This window comes from Staurois parvus, unplaced genomic scaffold (assembly GCF_062004578.1).
Source record: "Staurois parvus isolate SC_StPar_1 unplaced genomic scaffold, SC_StPar_1.0 ptg000318l, whole genome shotgun sequence".
NCBI classification, from domain to species: Eukaryota; Metazoa; Chordata; class Amphibia; order Anura; family Ranidae; genus Staurois; species Staurois parvus.
The window spans coordinates 4,327,770-4,344,408 of record NW_028318114.1 but is presented as its reverse complement, the minus strand read 5'-3'; the positions used below and the strand labels follow the sequence as shown (position 1 = coordinate 4,344,408).

The 16,639-nt window shown below is 48.2% G+C and overlaps 1 protein-coding gene across 2 annotated transcripts in view; it reads left to right on the top strand.

The window, feature by feature from the left end:
- The window catches only part of LOC149457498 (potassium channel subfamily T member 2), a 1,188,731-nt gene that overhangs the window by 757,588 nt on the left and 414,504 nt on the right, over positions 1–16,639 (top strand). For both annotated transcript variants that reach the window (XM_089683639.1, XM_089683638.1), the window contains exon 15: positions 14,918–15,067. In XM_089683639.1, coding sequence (XP_089539765.1) covers positions 14,918–15,067 — 150 coding nt within the window. The remainder of the gene's footprint in view (positions 1–14,917; positions 15,068–16,639) is intronic.

The following is a 16,639-nucleotide window of genomic DNA, read 5'->3' as shown; positions in this document are numbered from 1 at the left end:
CCTGCTGGAAAATGAAGTCAGCATCCTCATAAAGCTCGACTGCGGAAGGAAGCATGAAGTGCTCCAAAATCTCCTGGTAGATGGCTGCGTTGACTTAATGAGGCACAGTGGACCAACACTAGCAGATGACATGGCTTCCCAAATCAACACAGACTGTGGAAACTTCACACTGCACTTCAAGCATCTTGCAGTGTGTGCCTCTCCATTCTTCCTCCATACTCTGGGTCCTTGGTTTCCAAATGAGGTGCAAAAGTTGCTCTCATCAGAAAAGAGTACTTTGGACCACTGAGCAACAGACCAGGTCTGTTTTTCTTTAGCTCAGGTAAGACACTTCTGACGTTGTTTGTTGTTCAGGAGCGGCTTGACAAGAGGAATATGACATTTAAAGCCCATGTCCAGGATCCATCTGTGTGTGGTGGCTCTTGATGCACTGACTCCAGCCTCAGTCCACTCCTTGTGAAAGTCTCCAAAACTTTTGAATGGCCTTTTCCTGACAATCCTCTCCAGGCTGCGGTCATCCCTGCTGCTTGTGCACCTTTTTCTTCCACACTTTTCCCTTCCACATAAATTTCTATTAATGTGCTTTGATACAGCACTTTGGGAACATCCAACTTCTTTTGCAATTACCTTTTGAGGCTTTCCCTCCTTATGGAGGGTGTCAATGATGGTTTTCTGCACAACTGTCAGGTCAGCAGTCTTTCCCATGATTGTGATTCCTACTGAACCAGACTGAGAGACCATTTAAAGGCTCAGGAACTCTTTGCAGGTGTTATGGCTTAATTAGCTGATTAGGGTGGGACACTTTGAGCCTAGAATATTGCACCTTTTCACAATATTCTAATTTTCTGAGATTGTGGATTTGGGGTTTTCATGAGCTGTAAGCCATAATCATCACAATTATGACAAATCACAGCTTGAACTATCTTGCTTTGCATGTAATGAGTCCATCTCATATATTAATTTCACCTTTTAAGTTGCACTACTGAAATAAATGAACTTGTAAGGGACCGCCTGGCAGTACCACTAGCTCTCCACTGAATAGGCGTCCCCAGTTCACGTCTAAGTCCCAGGGTGCTTGTTCACCAGGGCCCCTGATGGTGGGGATGGACTTGGAGCCCCCTGAGACCAGGTCATGGCTACTGGGTGCGTCCGTCAGTGGTAGTGGTATGCGCCAAGGGCTCCCACGGGGAAGAGTCTGATATGAGGAGGTCAGCAGACCCCACTGCACGGGATGGATGGATGGATGAGCAAGGTCAGAAGGGCCGGGTCGGTAACAGAGAGGACGGCAAGGTACAAGGCAGCGGGCATAGAATGGTCGGGTCACACGCCAGGTCAGCAACAGCAGGTCAAATCCAATAGGGGGCATCCAGGAGAGAGGTCAGGCAAAGCAAGGGTCAGGGCAGGAGAAATACAGCAAGGTCAAAGCACAATCCGGGTCAGCAACTTACAATTCACAGGTTCGCAGATACAGGATACAGGTAAGACCAGAAGGCACTGAATGACAGCTCAGGGTCGTTTAAATATCCCGCCCTGCGCTGCCATTGGTGCCCAGCGGGCGGCCGCGGCTTCTACTGCGCATGCGCGAACTCGAATGCTGCGGCCGGCCCGGACCTAATGCTCGAGTCCCTGCACAGGGCGGCACACTGCGCCTGCGCCGGGACCATCGCGGCGGGGATCGAGGGGATCCCTGACATTGCCCCCCCCTACGGGCAACCTCCGGATGCCCACCCGATCTCTCCACCACGGGTGATCGCGAAAGAACCTTCGGACAAGTCTAGGTGCATGGACATTCTGGGCTGGTTCCCAAGAATTGTCCTCAGGGCCATAGCCCTTCCATTTGATTAGGAATTGGGTCTGGCCCCCCCTCCTTTGGCACTTCAGGATTGATTCCACCTCAAATTCTTCTTCTCCCTCGACCGTTATGGCTTCCGGGGGTCTAGATTCTCGGTCAGGGAAGGCATCTGGGATCACTGGCTTCAGCAGGGACACATGGAAGACTGGGTGGATTTTGAGTGTGTCAGAAAGGACGAGTTCGTAGGCCACTTCGTTGACCATCCGTTTAATGCAGAAGGGGCCTATAAATTTGGGTCCCAATTTCTTCGACGGGCAAAGCATCTTTAAATTGGACGTCGCTAGCCAAACCTTCTCCCCAGGCCGCAACACCAGATCTCCCCTCCGTTTCCTGTTGAATGCCTTCCTGTAGTCTTCCTGGGCCCGACTGATGGCCTCTTGAAGCTTCTTATTGTTCGCGGAAAAAAACATTACTACATCTTGCGTTGCTGGTACTGGGCATTCCGAGACCAAATCCGGGAGGAAGACGGGGTGAAAACCATAGTTGGCAAAGAACGGGGACTGTCCCGTCGCTGAGTGGCGGGCATTGTTGTACGCAAATTCCGCTAGGGGGAGAAGTGGCATCCAGTCATCTTGAGTAAACGAAGTGTAGCATCTCAAGTATTGCTCCAGGGTCTGATTGGTCCTTTCTGTTTGACCGTTAGTTTGAGGGTGGAATGCAGAGGAGAGGGACAATTTGATGTCCAGGGCTTTGCACAGTGCTCTCCAAAATCTTGACGTGAACTGGACCCCCCGGTCCGAGACAATGTCTTCGGGGACCCCATGCAGCCTTACTACCTCACGAATGATGACTCGCGCAGTCTCGGCTGCCGAGGGGGTTTTCTTCAACGGGATGAAGTGGGCCATCTTGGACAAGCGGTCCACGACCACCAGGATTGCCGTGTGGTCTAGTGATGGCGGAAGCTCGACTATAAAGTCTAACGAGATCTTTTGCCAAGGCCGTTCAGGAATCGGTAAGAGTCGCAGCAGACCCCAAACTTTGTTTCTTGATGGCTTGTTCTTTTGGCAGGTGATACAGGACCTTCCATAGCCCTTACAATCTTTAGCCATGTCCGGCCACCAGAAGGAGCGTCGGAGAAGTTCCAGGGTCTTTTCTGGGCCAAAGTGCCCCGCCATCGGGTGGTCATGGCAATGCCCCAAGACCAGGGTTCGGGCTTCCTCCGGCACCACAATCCGATCTTCCCTCCATAGGAGTCCCCCCTTGTTCTGGAGGAGCCCTCCGGCTGGGGTAGAGACGGTTGTGGATGCCTCCATTATCTTGGAACGAACGTCCGACTGAAGGGCCAAGAAGTTACCCGAGGACAGGATGGTGTCGGGTACTGGGATCTCCTTGGCGTCCTCGTACATACGTGATAACGCATCTGGCTTAGTGTTCTTTGATCAAGGCCGGTACGTAATGTGGAAGTTGAATCTAGAAAAGAATAGTGCCCATCTTGCCTGTCGCGGGCGTAGACGCTTGGCGGTTCTCAGATATTCCAGGTTTTTGTGGTCAGTAAATATTAAGATGGGGTGCACAGCACCTTCCAGCAGGTTCCTCCATTCCTCTAACGCCGTTTTGATCGCCAGTAGCTCTCGATCACCGATATCATAATTCTTCTCCGCTGGGGTAAGCTTCCGTGAGAAGAATGCTACAGGATGGAGCAATTCCTTGGTGCCTTTCCGCTGGGAGAGGATGGAACCTACCGCATTCTCTGATGCATCCACCTCCAAGATGTAGGGCAGGGCGGCGTCTGGGTGACCCAAAATGGGTGCCGAGGTGAACAGCTTCTTCAAGGCTTCAAAAGCTTCCTGAGCCTCTGGTGTCCATCTGAACTGGGTTCCCAGCTTGGTTAGCTGAGTAATGGGGGAGACCAGACCCGAGAAGTTCTTGATGAACTTCCGGTAAAAATTTGCAAAACCAATAAATCGTTGCACGCCTTTCCTGTCCGTGGGTTCAGGCCAATCCAGTATTGCAGCGACTTTCTGAGGATCCATCGTGACCCCCGCGGTGGAGATAATCAGGCCCAAGAAAGTAATGCTGGATTGTTCGAAACAACATTTCTCTGCCTTGGCGTACAACCCATGCTGCCGCAATCGCCCCAATACCCTCGCTACATGTATTCTGTGTTCCCCCAAAGAAGGGGAGAAAATCAAAATGTCGTCTAAATAGACGATAACAAAGACATCCAGGAAGTCCCTAAAAATATCATTCACAAAGTGTTGAAAAGTGGCCGGAGCATTGCACAACCCGAACGGCATGACCAAATATTCAAAGTGGCCGAAGCGGGTGCGGAAGGCCGTCTTCCACTCGTCCCCCTCCCTTATGCGAACCAAGTTGTACGCTTCCCTCAAATCCAGCTTTGTAAAAACCACTGCTGTTTTTAAACTTTGGAATAACTCCAGTACTAACGGCAGTGGGTAACGGTTCTTTATCGTGACCCTGTTCAACTCCCTGTAATCGATACACGGCCTTAAGGTTTTGTCCTTCTTTTCAACAAAGAAAATTCCCGCCCCCGCCGGTGAAGTGGAGGGGCGGATGAACCCCTTCTGGAGGCTGTCCTCGATATATTCCTTCAGGGCCCCCAATTCGAGCTCTGAAAGGGGGAAAATTCACCCAAAAGGAATTTCTGAACCGGATAACAGGTCAACGGGACAGTCATAAGGGCGGTGGGGGGGTAGAGTATCGGCTCCCCGCTTGCTGAACACATCTAGAAACTCATGGTAGGCTGCAGGGATTACTTGTTTTAATTCGGCTTCCCCCTCAGAGCACAGGAGGATTTGGGGGACCCCCGGGCCCGAAGTGCGGCAGTATACCCGACAGTATGGGGAAGGGAACGAGATTACTCCGGTCTCCCAGTCAATTTGGGGGTTATGGGCCCATAACCATGGGAGCCCCAAAATGACTGGGAAGAGGGGTGAAGCTATAGCATCCAGGCGGAGCAGTTCCTGGTGCTGGCTGGCAATGACAGTGGCGATGGAGGGGGTTTCCTGGTTCACTACCCCTGATTTTATCCGGGAACCGTCGGCCAAATAAATATTGAACCCCTTCTGTTTCAATTGGAGAGGAATACCCTGCTGGTGAGCAAAATTAATGTCCAAGAAGCAGCTGCATGCCCCCGAATCAACTATGGCCGATACTTCCACGGTCCTTTCCGGAAGCTGAAAGGAAAGGGGCACCACTAAGTATTGGGATGGACTAACATTGCCAATGGACAAGGAAGAAGAGGTGAACTTACTCAGTTTCTGCGGGCAGGATCGTACCATATGACCAGCTTCACCACAGTAGAGGCACAGGTTCTGGGATCGTCTGCGCTGGTGTTCCTCTGGAGATAGTTTAGGCCGTGCCAGGCCGAGTTGCATGGGTTCAGGGATATCTCCAGGTGGCCGGTTCTGGATGTTTGGCCTAGGTGCTTGACTGGGACCCTGAAATGACCCCCAGGGATTTCCATGACCCTGGCCGGACCTCTCAAACCTGCGTTCCCGCAGTCTACGGTCAATCTTAATAGTCAGCGCAATTAAGTCCTCTAAGTCTCAGGCACCTCCACCCGGGCGAGCTCATCTTTCAGGCCTTCTGATAGGCCTATACAGAACTGATGCAGGAGTGCAAACTCGTTCCAGCGTGTGTCCCCCATCCAGCGCCTAAATTCAGACGCGTACTCCTCCGCCGCTCGGCGGCCTTGCCGGAGCGTGTACAAAGTAGCTTCAGCAGAAGCTGCCCGCTGTGGGTCATCGTATAGGATGGCCATTGCGTCAAAAAAATTGTCAACCGAACTAAGGTGAGGGTCATTTTTTCCCCGCAGTCGGTGGGCCCAGTCTTGGGGTTCACCCTGCAGGAGGGAGATGACGAACCCCACCTTCACGGATTCAGTCACAAAGGTTCGTGGTTGCAACTCAAAATAGAGAAGACAGGACTCACGGAACGACCTGAAGCGTGTGCGGTCCCCGTGGAAACGTTCCGGTAAGGGTACTCGGGGTTCGGCCGCCGGGAGTGGTGCGGATGCCCCAGAAACCGGCACAGGGGCTGCTACGGCCGGGGGTGCGGGGACCGCGGCCTGTGGGGCAGGAACGGATATAGTGCAGGTCTGGAATTGATTCTCAATCTGCTGACATCTGTCCTGCAGGGCCGATATGGCCTGTGTCAAGTTGGACAGGTGCCTGCAGATCTCCTCAAGTGGCGAGGGCCTCCTCTAGACTCAGTCATGGCCTTCTGATACTGTAAGGGACCGCCTGGCAGTACCACTAGCTCTCCACTGAATAGGCGTCCCCAGCGCACGGAGTCTAAGTCCCAGGGTGCTTGTTCACCAGGGCCCCTGATGGTGGGGATGGACTTGGAGCCCCCTGAGACCAGGTCTTGGCTACTGGGTGCGTCCGTCAGTGGTAGTGGTATGCGCCAAGGGCTCCCACGGGGAAGAGTCTGATATGAGGAGGTCAGCAGACCCCACTGCACGGGATGGATGGATGGATGAGCAAGGTCAGACGGGCCGGGTCGGTAACAGAGAGGACGGCAAGGTACAAGGCAGCGGGCATAGAATGGTCGGGTCACACGCCAGGTCAGCAACAGCAGGTCAAATCCAATAGGGGGCATCCAGGAGAGAGGTCAGGCAAAGCAAGGGTCAGGGCAGGAGAAATACAGCAAGGTCAAAGCACAATCCGGGTCAGCAACTTACAATTCACAGGTTCGCAGATACAGGATACAGGTAAGACCAGAAGGCACTGAATGACAGCTCAGGGTCGTTTAAATATCCCGCCCTGCGCTGCCATTGGTGCCCAGCGGGCGGCCGCGGCTTCTACTGCGCATGCGCAAACTCGAACGCCGCGGCCGGCCCGGACCTAATGCTCGAGTCCCTGCACAGGGCGGCACACTGCGCCTGCGCCGGGACCATCGCGGCGGGGATCGAGGGGATCCCTGACAGAACTTTTGCACGATATTCTAATTTTTCGAGTTTCACCTGTACACCTGTCACACAGTGTGTTGACAAAAATGGGCCTTGGGTGTTGGTGCCTATGCACTGTAACTCCTTACAATCACTTTTGATGAGCACAGGAATTGGCACTGCTCTAAAAAACTGAAATGCTATGCACCTGTCACACAGGTGCAGAAAAATTGGGCCTTGGGTGTTGGTGGCGCCTGAACACTGTAACCCCTCACAATTACTCTTGCTGGGTGCAGCAAACATTTGAAAAAAAAATTAAAATGACATGCATCTGTCAAAACAGGTGCAGAAAAAATGAGCCTTGGGCGTTGGTGGTGCCCTAAACCAAAAACATTGTTGGAAGTTAGCATAAACAGGATTCAGGGATAGGATAGGCAGCATAGGCAGTGTTCAAGGGATTCAGATCCCTAACAAATCAGTTACATCAGCATCAGGGGCTTGATAGCGGCTGTTGATCCAGGACCGATTCGTTTTGACAAATGTCAGCAGGTCAACGGAGTCTGTGGACAGACACATTTTATCCATCAAAAAACCTCCAGTAGCACTGAATGTCCATTCAGAAAGCACTCTGGATGCAGGACAGATCAGTAGCTTGATTACATATTGAGCAGGTTCTAGCCAGTGATCCGTCCTCAAGACCCAGTAACCCAGTGGATCTTCAACTGGACAGAATCTTTGCCCCAAGTTTGCTCTTGCCCCTAGATAATCCTGCACCATGTGAGGCAGACGCTGCCATTGAGTCCTTAAACCTAACAGCCCTGGGCTCTGAGGACTAAAGAATTGTTTAAAGGCATAGGTCAGCTTGCCACCTTCTCCACTGCTCTTCCTTTGATTAAAAGAAACCTCAGACACATGTCCAGGAAATAACCTCCCAGTGTCTGGAAAGGTGTTACACACATTGTCAAGGCGTCCTCAAGATGTTTAATCCTCTGCTCCCTTTGCAAAGGCAGGATGAGCTCTGCAACTTTACCCCTGTAACGTGGATCAAGAAGGGTTGCCAACCAGTAATGATCTCTTTTCTTGATACCACGAATACTTGGGTCCTTTCACAGACTTTGCAGAAGCCATGAGCCTGTGTAGCGTAAGTTTGAGGAGCCATGAGATTCTGAATCTTCTTGGTCACTGAGGATCACACTGTCAGGAACTACCTCTTCTTTTAGGGACTGAAAACCATCCCTTCAAGACTGCCATATTTTATCCTCTGCTTCTATGCTGCCACAATCCTCCTCCTGTGTGTTCTGCGGCCCTGCAGGAATGATATCGTGAAAGGGGGCCTTCAGAGGAAAGGAAGCCCTCCTCTTCCTCCTGCTGTTCTGCTTCATGTGCCCTGTCCATGATTCCATGCAGCTTGTGCTCCAGCAGGAAGACTAGAGGGATAGTGTCACTGATGCATGCATTGTTGCTGCTCACCATCCTTGTCTCCTCCTCAAATGGTGACAGGACAGTGCATGCATCCTTTATCAGCAGCCACTGGTGTGGCAAAAAGAAGCCAAGCTCCCCTTAGCCTGTCCTTGTGCCATACTCACACAGGTACTTATTGATGGCCCTCTCCTGCATGTACAGCTGCTGCAACACTGCCTATGTTGAGTTCTACCTGGTGGGCATGTAACAAATGAAGCGGTTGGTGGGCAGGTTGAATTCCTGTTGAATGTCAGCCAACCGAACACTGGCTGTGTATGACCACCTGTAATGGCAACAGACTTTTGTGCCTCAGAAGCTCTTGTAAGCCTGGGAACCTGTTCAAAAAGCACTGCACCACCAAATTCAGGATGTGTGCCAAGCATGGAACATGTGTCAAGGGTCCCTGTTGGACGGCAGAGAGAAGGTTAGTGCCATTGTCGCATAAAACCATTCCTGGTTCAAGCTGCCGTGGAGTCAACCACCTCTGAGCCTTCCCCTACAGAGCTGACAGAATCTCTGTACCACTGTAGCTCCTGTCCCATAGACATACCAGCTGAAGCACTGCATGGCATGTTTTAGTCTGACTGCTTGCATAGCCCCTTGAACGCTAAGGAAGCACTGCTGGTTCAGAAGACAATTCAGCATGAGGCCATAAAGGAAGAGGAGGGGGTGGAGCAGACAGATGTGGCTGAATCACCACCAGCTTTTTGGAAGCATGGTGGCAGAACAAGCTCCAGCACTGAACCCTGTCTTGCATCCTTCCCAGCTTCCAGAAGAGTTACCCAGTGTGCCTTCAAGGAAATGTAATGTCCCTGACCATACCTGCTAGACCACGTGTTAGCAGTAATTTGGACCTTGCTACTGACCACGCTGTCCAACACAATTGGCCAAAACATTGCCTTCCACATGATGGCACAGAGCTGGAATGGCCTTATGTGAAAAGAAATTTCTTTTCAGAATCTGCCACTGTGGTACAGCACATTCCGCAAATTCACGGAAGGGGGCAGAGACCACCAGATGGAAAGGCAGCAGTTGTAAAACTAGCAATTTGGCCAAGCTAGCTTTTAGACTCTGAGCATGTGGATGGGTGGAACAGTACTTTTTGTTATGGTTCAGCAACTGAGGTTTGCCTGATGAAATTAACAGGTGCTGTACTGCTAGTAGACTGGATGCAAGGACCTGTGGCACAACTTGAGGTATAGTAGGGGAGATCCCAGATGAGCAGCAAAGAGAAGTCTATACTTTTTTATTATGTGGGTCTTTCAAGTGCTGTTGCCAAAGGGCTGCTGTTTTGTCTATGCTTGATCCACTTCAGCCAGAGACTGCAAACACTGGAGGACATCCTGCCTCATTGGAGTTGTGCCTCTTCCTCACTTTCCTCCTCTGTTCACTCAGGCGCCCAAGTACAGTCAGTGACCTCATCATCCCCTCCCTCCTCATCACTGGAGCCAACTAGGCAGTATGCTGCAGCTGGAGGAGTATTCCTGCTAATTTCTTGTCCTCTGTCATTGGCACCCCCTCTCTCTAGGCTTGCGTCACTCTCTTCCTCAACCTGGGAACCAACATTGGAGCATTCAAACTGCTGCGCATCCTCCAGCAGCATGTAACGGACACTATGATTGAATCATTGAGGTGACTCCTCAATGCATGATGGTGGGGATACAGAAAGAGTAGCTGTGGACAAGGAGCTTGTGGAACAGCTGCTTTGGCAGCTGCAGTGGAAGGCGAACTAGTATGAGCCTGGGTGACAGAGGATGAGAAGGATGAGGAAGGCTTAGTTATCCACTCCATCACCTCTTCTGCCCGTTGTGGCTCAATAATGCGGCCAGCACCGGAATAAAAGGACAAGCGTGCCCATCCTGCAGAGGATACACCATATCCATGACCACCACTTTTTACTGTGGATACAGAGGCTGCTTGCTCTCTTTTAGCTGCTTGTGGGCTTCTGCCTCTCCTTGTTGGCCTTTCAGACTTGATGGGGATTTTTTTCGGGTATTTTTATAACTTTTTATTTTAAAGTGTGGGATGGGAATTTGGTGCTTGGGTGCAATACTTTTGTGCTTGGTGCACTATAAACCGTTTTATTATTGTGTTTTTTTTAATAAAGAAAACAGGGAGTACAACAATTCTGGATATATGGAAATATATGGATATATGGAAATATAAAAATTAGAAAAACATTTTTGCTGCTACTGGAAAAAAAAAATTCAGAAAGTAAAAAAAAAAAAGGGAACCACTGCTGACGCAGAAGGAGGAACACCTGTGATGCAGAAGGGGGAACATCAATTATGCCCAAAATATTCTTCCTGACAGCTCGATGTCAGCATGGCTGGGTAAGGGCTCTGCCCCCCATGCTTTTAGGACCTAAATAATAAATTTAAGCCCACCTGCAGCCTCAGTGTTCCTCTTTTTTCCTCTCATGTGCAGGACCTAGGTATGCTCCTCTACCTGTTTTTTTGTTGGGGGGGGGGGGCTTTAGCTGCTTTAAGCAGCAGGCAAAACTCTGTGAAAAGATTATCTAGTCTGGCAATGTGCAGTTTCAGAGCTTTCTCAAGCAAAACAATACTCTCAGACTTTTCAAAAAAGAAGACACAGATGAATGTAAATGTTTCACTCACCCTGTGAAGGGGTTATGTGTTCTGACAATGAGCAGTCTCATAGCCTTCCCAGGCAGAACAGCCTCTTCAGACTCTCCAAAGGGGAAAAGACAAATGAAGACGACAATATGAATTTTGCTTTGTCCAAGTAACCACAAATGAGGATGATGACACCCAACTCGTTGTCATATTCATTACGTGGCCAGTGCACTCAAAGGGAGTTGTTTCCACTCACCCTGTGAAAGGGTTATATGTTCTGGTGATTAGAAGTATCATAACCATGACAGCCTCTTCAGACTCTATGAAAAGGACCAGGCAGACAAGTATGACTATGTATCCTGCTGGCTTAAGCAGCCAGGGATAGAGATGATGACACCTAACAGGATGTCACATTCAATAAACACAATGTAAATGCACTAAAGGAATGGTTTCCACTTACCCTTTGAAGGGTGATCTGCTTTGGCAATGAGAAGCTGCCTAATCTTCCCAGGCAAAGTATCTCTCTTCAGAGTTTCCAAAGAGGATGATGTGGACGGACATGATTGCAGGAATACTGCTTTGTTCGAGCAACCAAGAACGACCCTTAACAGGTTGTCACATGAGGCTAATACACTCTAAAAGAATGTTTTCACTAACACTGTGAAAGGGTTATCCGTTCTATCAACGAGCAGTCTCCTAGCCTTTCAGGCAAACAATCCTCCTCTTCCAAAATAAGATTCAAGTGAGCATGACTGTGTGAGCCCTGCTGGTTCAAGCAACCAGGGATAAAGAAGTTGACACCTAATAATTTATTACATTTATTGATCATGTGGTCAATACATTCTAAAGGAGTTGCTTCCACTCACCTTGTGAAGGGGTGATATATTCTGCCAATCAGCAGTCTCAGAATCTTCTCTGTCAAATCAACCCTTGCTAGATTTGTCCAAAGAACATGTGGACGAACATGACTGTATGATTCCTGCTTTGTTTAAGTAGACAGTGATTAGGATTATGGTGACCAGTGTCACAATTAAGCATGTGGTCAAGCCACTCTAAAGGAATTGCTGAATTCACCTTCTGCAAGGGCCATTCTTCCTTTTAGGGCCATTATAACTGGTCTCAGAGCCTTCTCAAGCCAATCAATCCTCACCAGTCCCTTCTGAAGAAGAAGATGAGGACGACCTTTGTCCAGGTTGTCAATTCCTCCTTTTGTAAGGTTGATTAAATTTCTTTAAATAGAAGCAAAGCTGTGGAATTATTTCAAGTGCCTCCAGACGACAGCTTGACAATTCCCTAATAGTGACTGAATCAAGTGCCTGTTCTACAAGATTGGAGCATGTTGTCACAGCAGGATGTCAAGGGTCGTGAATCACTCTTTTTGGTCGGTGTGTCCCTTATGAGATTGGCCAGATACATGACTTTACCATTAGAATATGCTGTGGCCTTCAAGGATGTACACAATAACTGCATTGTTCTTGATTTTGGAAGGTGAAGTCTAATTTAATAGTGGTAAGTTTGGCTTCCTGTCTCATAATGAACATCTGTTGAAAAAGGGTAGCTTCTGCACTTCTGGCTGGGAGTCAAAGAAAAAGCCAGCACATAATCCAAGAAGTCAATGAAGAGCTTTATGTCAAGATGTTTTCTGGTATTTTGGGAATTTTGCCATCCATACCTGTCCTATGGGCACTTGGTGGTTCCTCTTTGGACATAGGTACAGCTTTGGTGATGGACATACAGTCACTCAAGGCAAGCATTTCAGGTCATATTTGGGAGATCTTTCATCCTTCACATCTCAGATCCAGCAGGTCAGGTAGATTCAGTTGAACTCTCACCCCCTAAAAAGTTGGGTTTCTGGACTGGTAGCAGACAGAGGGCTTTGTCAGAAGATATTGATTATGCCCTGTATGGAAGCAAGCCAAAACCTGTAGTTGGAGAAGCGGAGTCTTCTGCGATGCAATTCCCACCTGATAACCTAGTGGCTGGTGGTGTAGTAAGACACCAACAAAGTAGGAGTTAAGAACTGAATTTCAGGCTCTCCTAGCCTTCAGTGACCTCATCCACAGTGGACTTGTCCTGGTGAAGTTAGACAGCACAACAACTGTGACCTACATCCGGAAACAAGGGGGCACTTAGTGTCTCCCTCCTGAAGGCGGTTTCTCTGATTCTACAGTTGGCTCAAGTCAATATCCTGCAGCTATCTGCTGCCTACGTGCCCAGTCGGAGGAATCTTTAGGCAAACACTTTGTCCAGAACAATCCTGGATGACAATGAATGGCCTATATTTTACAGAATAATGAGCTTAGTAATCACTTCCAGAGGTAGACCTGTTCACATCCTCAGTCAGCACAAAGTTGCTTTCTATTCCAGGGTCCAACATCCACATGCTCAAGTGGCCTAATTGACCTTCATAGTCCATGTCACACAGAAAGTTGTCCTTCCTACATCCCTCTTGGGGAGTACCCAAGAAGTTAGTTCATGAGATGTGGGTCAAGTTTTAAAATTTACCATCAAGGCGACATCTGGCATCAGGAAGTCAGAGGACTTGTTTGTCATTCCAGGTGGAGCATGTAATGATTTTATGGCTTCCAACAATATTATTGCTTCCTAGTTGATGAAGCTCATCTCCTTGGCCTACAAGGTGAAGGGGTTGGCTGTGCCAGAGGGATCACTTCACTGACCACCCGAAGGGTCTCGACCTTGTGAGTGGCAGCAGGCTGAGTGTTCCCAGACACTATCTGTAAGGCAGCTACGTGGGAGTCAATATATATATACGTTCATGGCTCATTACTGTATAGAAGCAGTCTTAATGAGAGTTGAGTTTGGCAGAGGCATCCTGGCTTCTGTTTTTAAGACAGAATTGAGGAGTGTAAAGCATTATCCCTACCCTGTGTAGCTAGTTAGTTCTCAGCTGTGCTGACATGGTGCTGTCAGGAAAACAGAAAATTGAATGACAGATACTTACCATAATTTTCGTTTCCTGACAGGCTCCATCTGAGCACAATTCCCACCCAGCTTGGTAGGACTAGTTACAGAACGCTGAGGCTGCAGGTGGGCTCAAATGTATGAGTTAGGTCCCGGAAACATGAGGGGGGTTGGGGCCCTTACCCAGCTGTGCTGACATGGAGCCTGTTAGGAAAGGAAATTTCCGGTAAGTATCTGTCATTCAATTTTCCATTTTTTCCTCTGCTCCTGCGTGAAACTTTTTTTTAATTAAATTTAAAAGAAAGCCAAAAAAAGGGAACCACTGCTAACGCAGAAGGAGGAACACCTGAAACACAGAAAGGGGAACAGCAGTTATGTTGTAAATATTTTTAGCGCTACTGCAGCAAAAAGAAGGGGGGACAGCAATTATGTTGTAAAAATTTTTAGTGCTGCTGCTGCAAAAATAAAAATAAATAAAGAAAAAAGAAAAAGGAAACCACTGCTGACGCCGAAGGAGAGGAACACCTGTGACACAGAAGGGGGAAACACCTGATGCTGCAAAAATAAAAACACTAAAAAATAAAAAAAATTTAACAAAGAAAAAAATAAATAAATGGGAACAGCAGTGATGCAGAAGTGCTGTGACACTTCACTGACACTGATACTTCACGGACACCACTACTCTGCTCTTCACAAGACCACACTACACTGTCACTGACTACATTACACTGTCTCCTAACACACCACTAACTTCACTAACACCAACACCATACACAAGGCTGCTGTGTAAGCAGCCTTATATAGTGTGGGGCGTGGACTTAGCCTTCAGCCATGATTGGCCAAAGTCACCGAGACTTTGGCCAATCATAGCTCTCACAGTGCATTGTGTTGTGATTGGCCAAAGCATTGCACTTGACCTATAGTCAGGTACATTGCTTTGGCCAATCATGGCTCTCAATGCACTGTAAGAGCGCAGTGCATTGTGGGGTGCTTGGCAGGCGAACAGCCCACCGAACGCCCTTACCTTACCGTTCGTGTGTTCATTGAACACACGAACACCTGATGTTTGAGTCAAACTCATGTCCGACTACTTGAACATCCAGGTGAACACTACACATTGGGACCACAATTCTGGGCCTTAATACAAGTAAAGGTTTTACTGGCAAGACTAGAAAAATAAGAGAAACAAGAGTTGTATTTACAGTTTATAAATCAAATTAATGTAGAGATATATTCAATTATTTTGTCTTACAGGGAAGGACAGCAGTCCCCTGAGCAGTGGCAGAAAATGTATGGTAGATGTTCAGGAAATGAGGTCTATCATATAAAGATGGAGGACAGCATCTTCTTTGCAGAATATGAAGGGAAGAGCTTCACTTATGCATCATTCCATGCACATAAAAAGTAGGTATAGCATTTGGAGAGGTATGGAAACCCTGAATTGTCGATGAAGAAACCCCATACTTTTCCCTCATAACAACTTAGTTGCAAATTACCAATAATGCATCTTTGAAAACAAAATGCCTGAAGAAGCAGTTATGGGGAAAAATGTCAACTTCCTCAAGGCCACCAGTTCAAGGGGTCCCACCAGCACAAGCAATTTAATTCATGTGCGCCTAGATTGGTATGCACAAATTCATCACCATAAAGGTTTTTGCCCTCACTTGCGTAGTTTTCCTAGCTCTTTGTCCACACATGTGATCATGGTATGACTACTGACTATGTGAACAAACCCTACTAACTCTCTTCCTACACACTTGGATGTAGATTGTAATTCTGGCACAAGACTACTGTAGCCATTTGTGTGTGTAGCAGAGTTTTAATGCACCACCATTGGCTAACCACCAAGGCATACTTATTTCCGGTATACAACTGAATGGTCCCCATTCAACTTATTTTAGAATAATATGTCACTGGAGACTGACCATTTGGGAACTCGGGCAGTGCCCGAGGGCCCGGGGTCAGAAGGGGGCCCCATGAGATACCCCTGGTACCTTTCATAGGCTTTTTTGGGTGTGGTTTGAGTGTGGGCAAGGACACAGGGGCCCCATGATCCCCTATTGCCCGGGGGCCCCATGAGTTGTCAGTCCGCCCCTGCTGGAGACTGGACTATTCCTGTAATATCAGTAGCTGAATGACTGAGAAACTGCTGGTTCTTGGTTGTTTGTGTTATGCATGTTTCAGTATGTACATCCATGTGTTTATACACCAATCAGCCATAACGTTATGAGCACTGACAAGTAAAGTGTATAATATTGATTATTTCATTCCAATGGCACCTGAAAGTGGGTGGGATATATTGGGCACTAAGTGAACATATTGCCCCAGTATTTGATGTGTTGAAAGCAGAAAAATGGGCACACATAAGGATTGTAATGGCTAGACAAGTGGGTCAATGCAACTCCATAACTGCAGATCCTGTGGGATGTACCCAGTCTTCAGTGGTTAGGAACTACCAAAAGTGGTAACCCGGTGACAAAGTCATGGGTGGCCAGGGCTCATTGGTTTACATGGACAGCAATGGCTGGCTCATTAGAACAGATACTGTAGCTTAAATTGCTCAAAAAAGTTAATTCTGCTTCTGATGGAAAGGTGTCAGAACACACATTTCATCACATGCTGGAAAATCAAGTCAGATGTATGGGGTCCTTGCCTCACAACTTACAGGACTTGCACTGACCGTTTGTTGCCAAATCTCAGAGCATACCTTCAGAGTGGAGTCCAAATCTAGTCAAATTTTGATAAATGCTGAAAGTATATAAAATATATTCCAGTAAGGAAACAGTATAGGGAATCTTTTATTTAATTATCCAGGGTAAAATTTTCATAATACATGTAAATACTGACGCGTTTCAGCCCCTGGGTGCTTATTCGTGGATCAAAGTTGCTAAGAAGCCTCCCTCTACTCTGAACTGCAGCAGTATTTGAAATCTGACAGTCACACAGACGCCAACGAGTACAGTGTGAATGGCACTG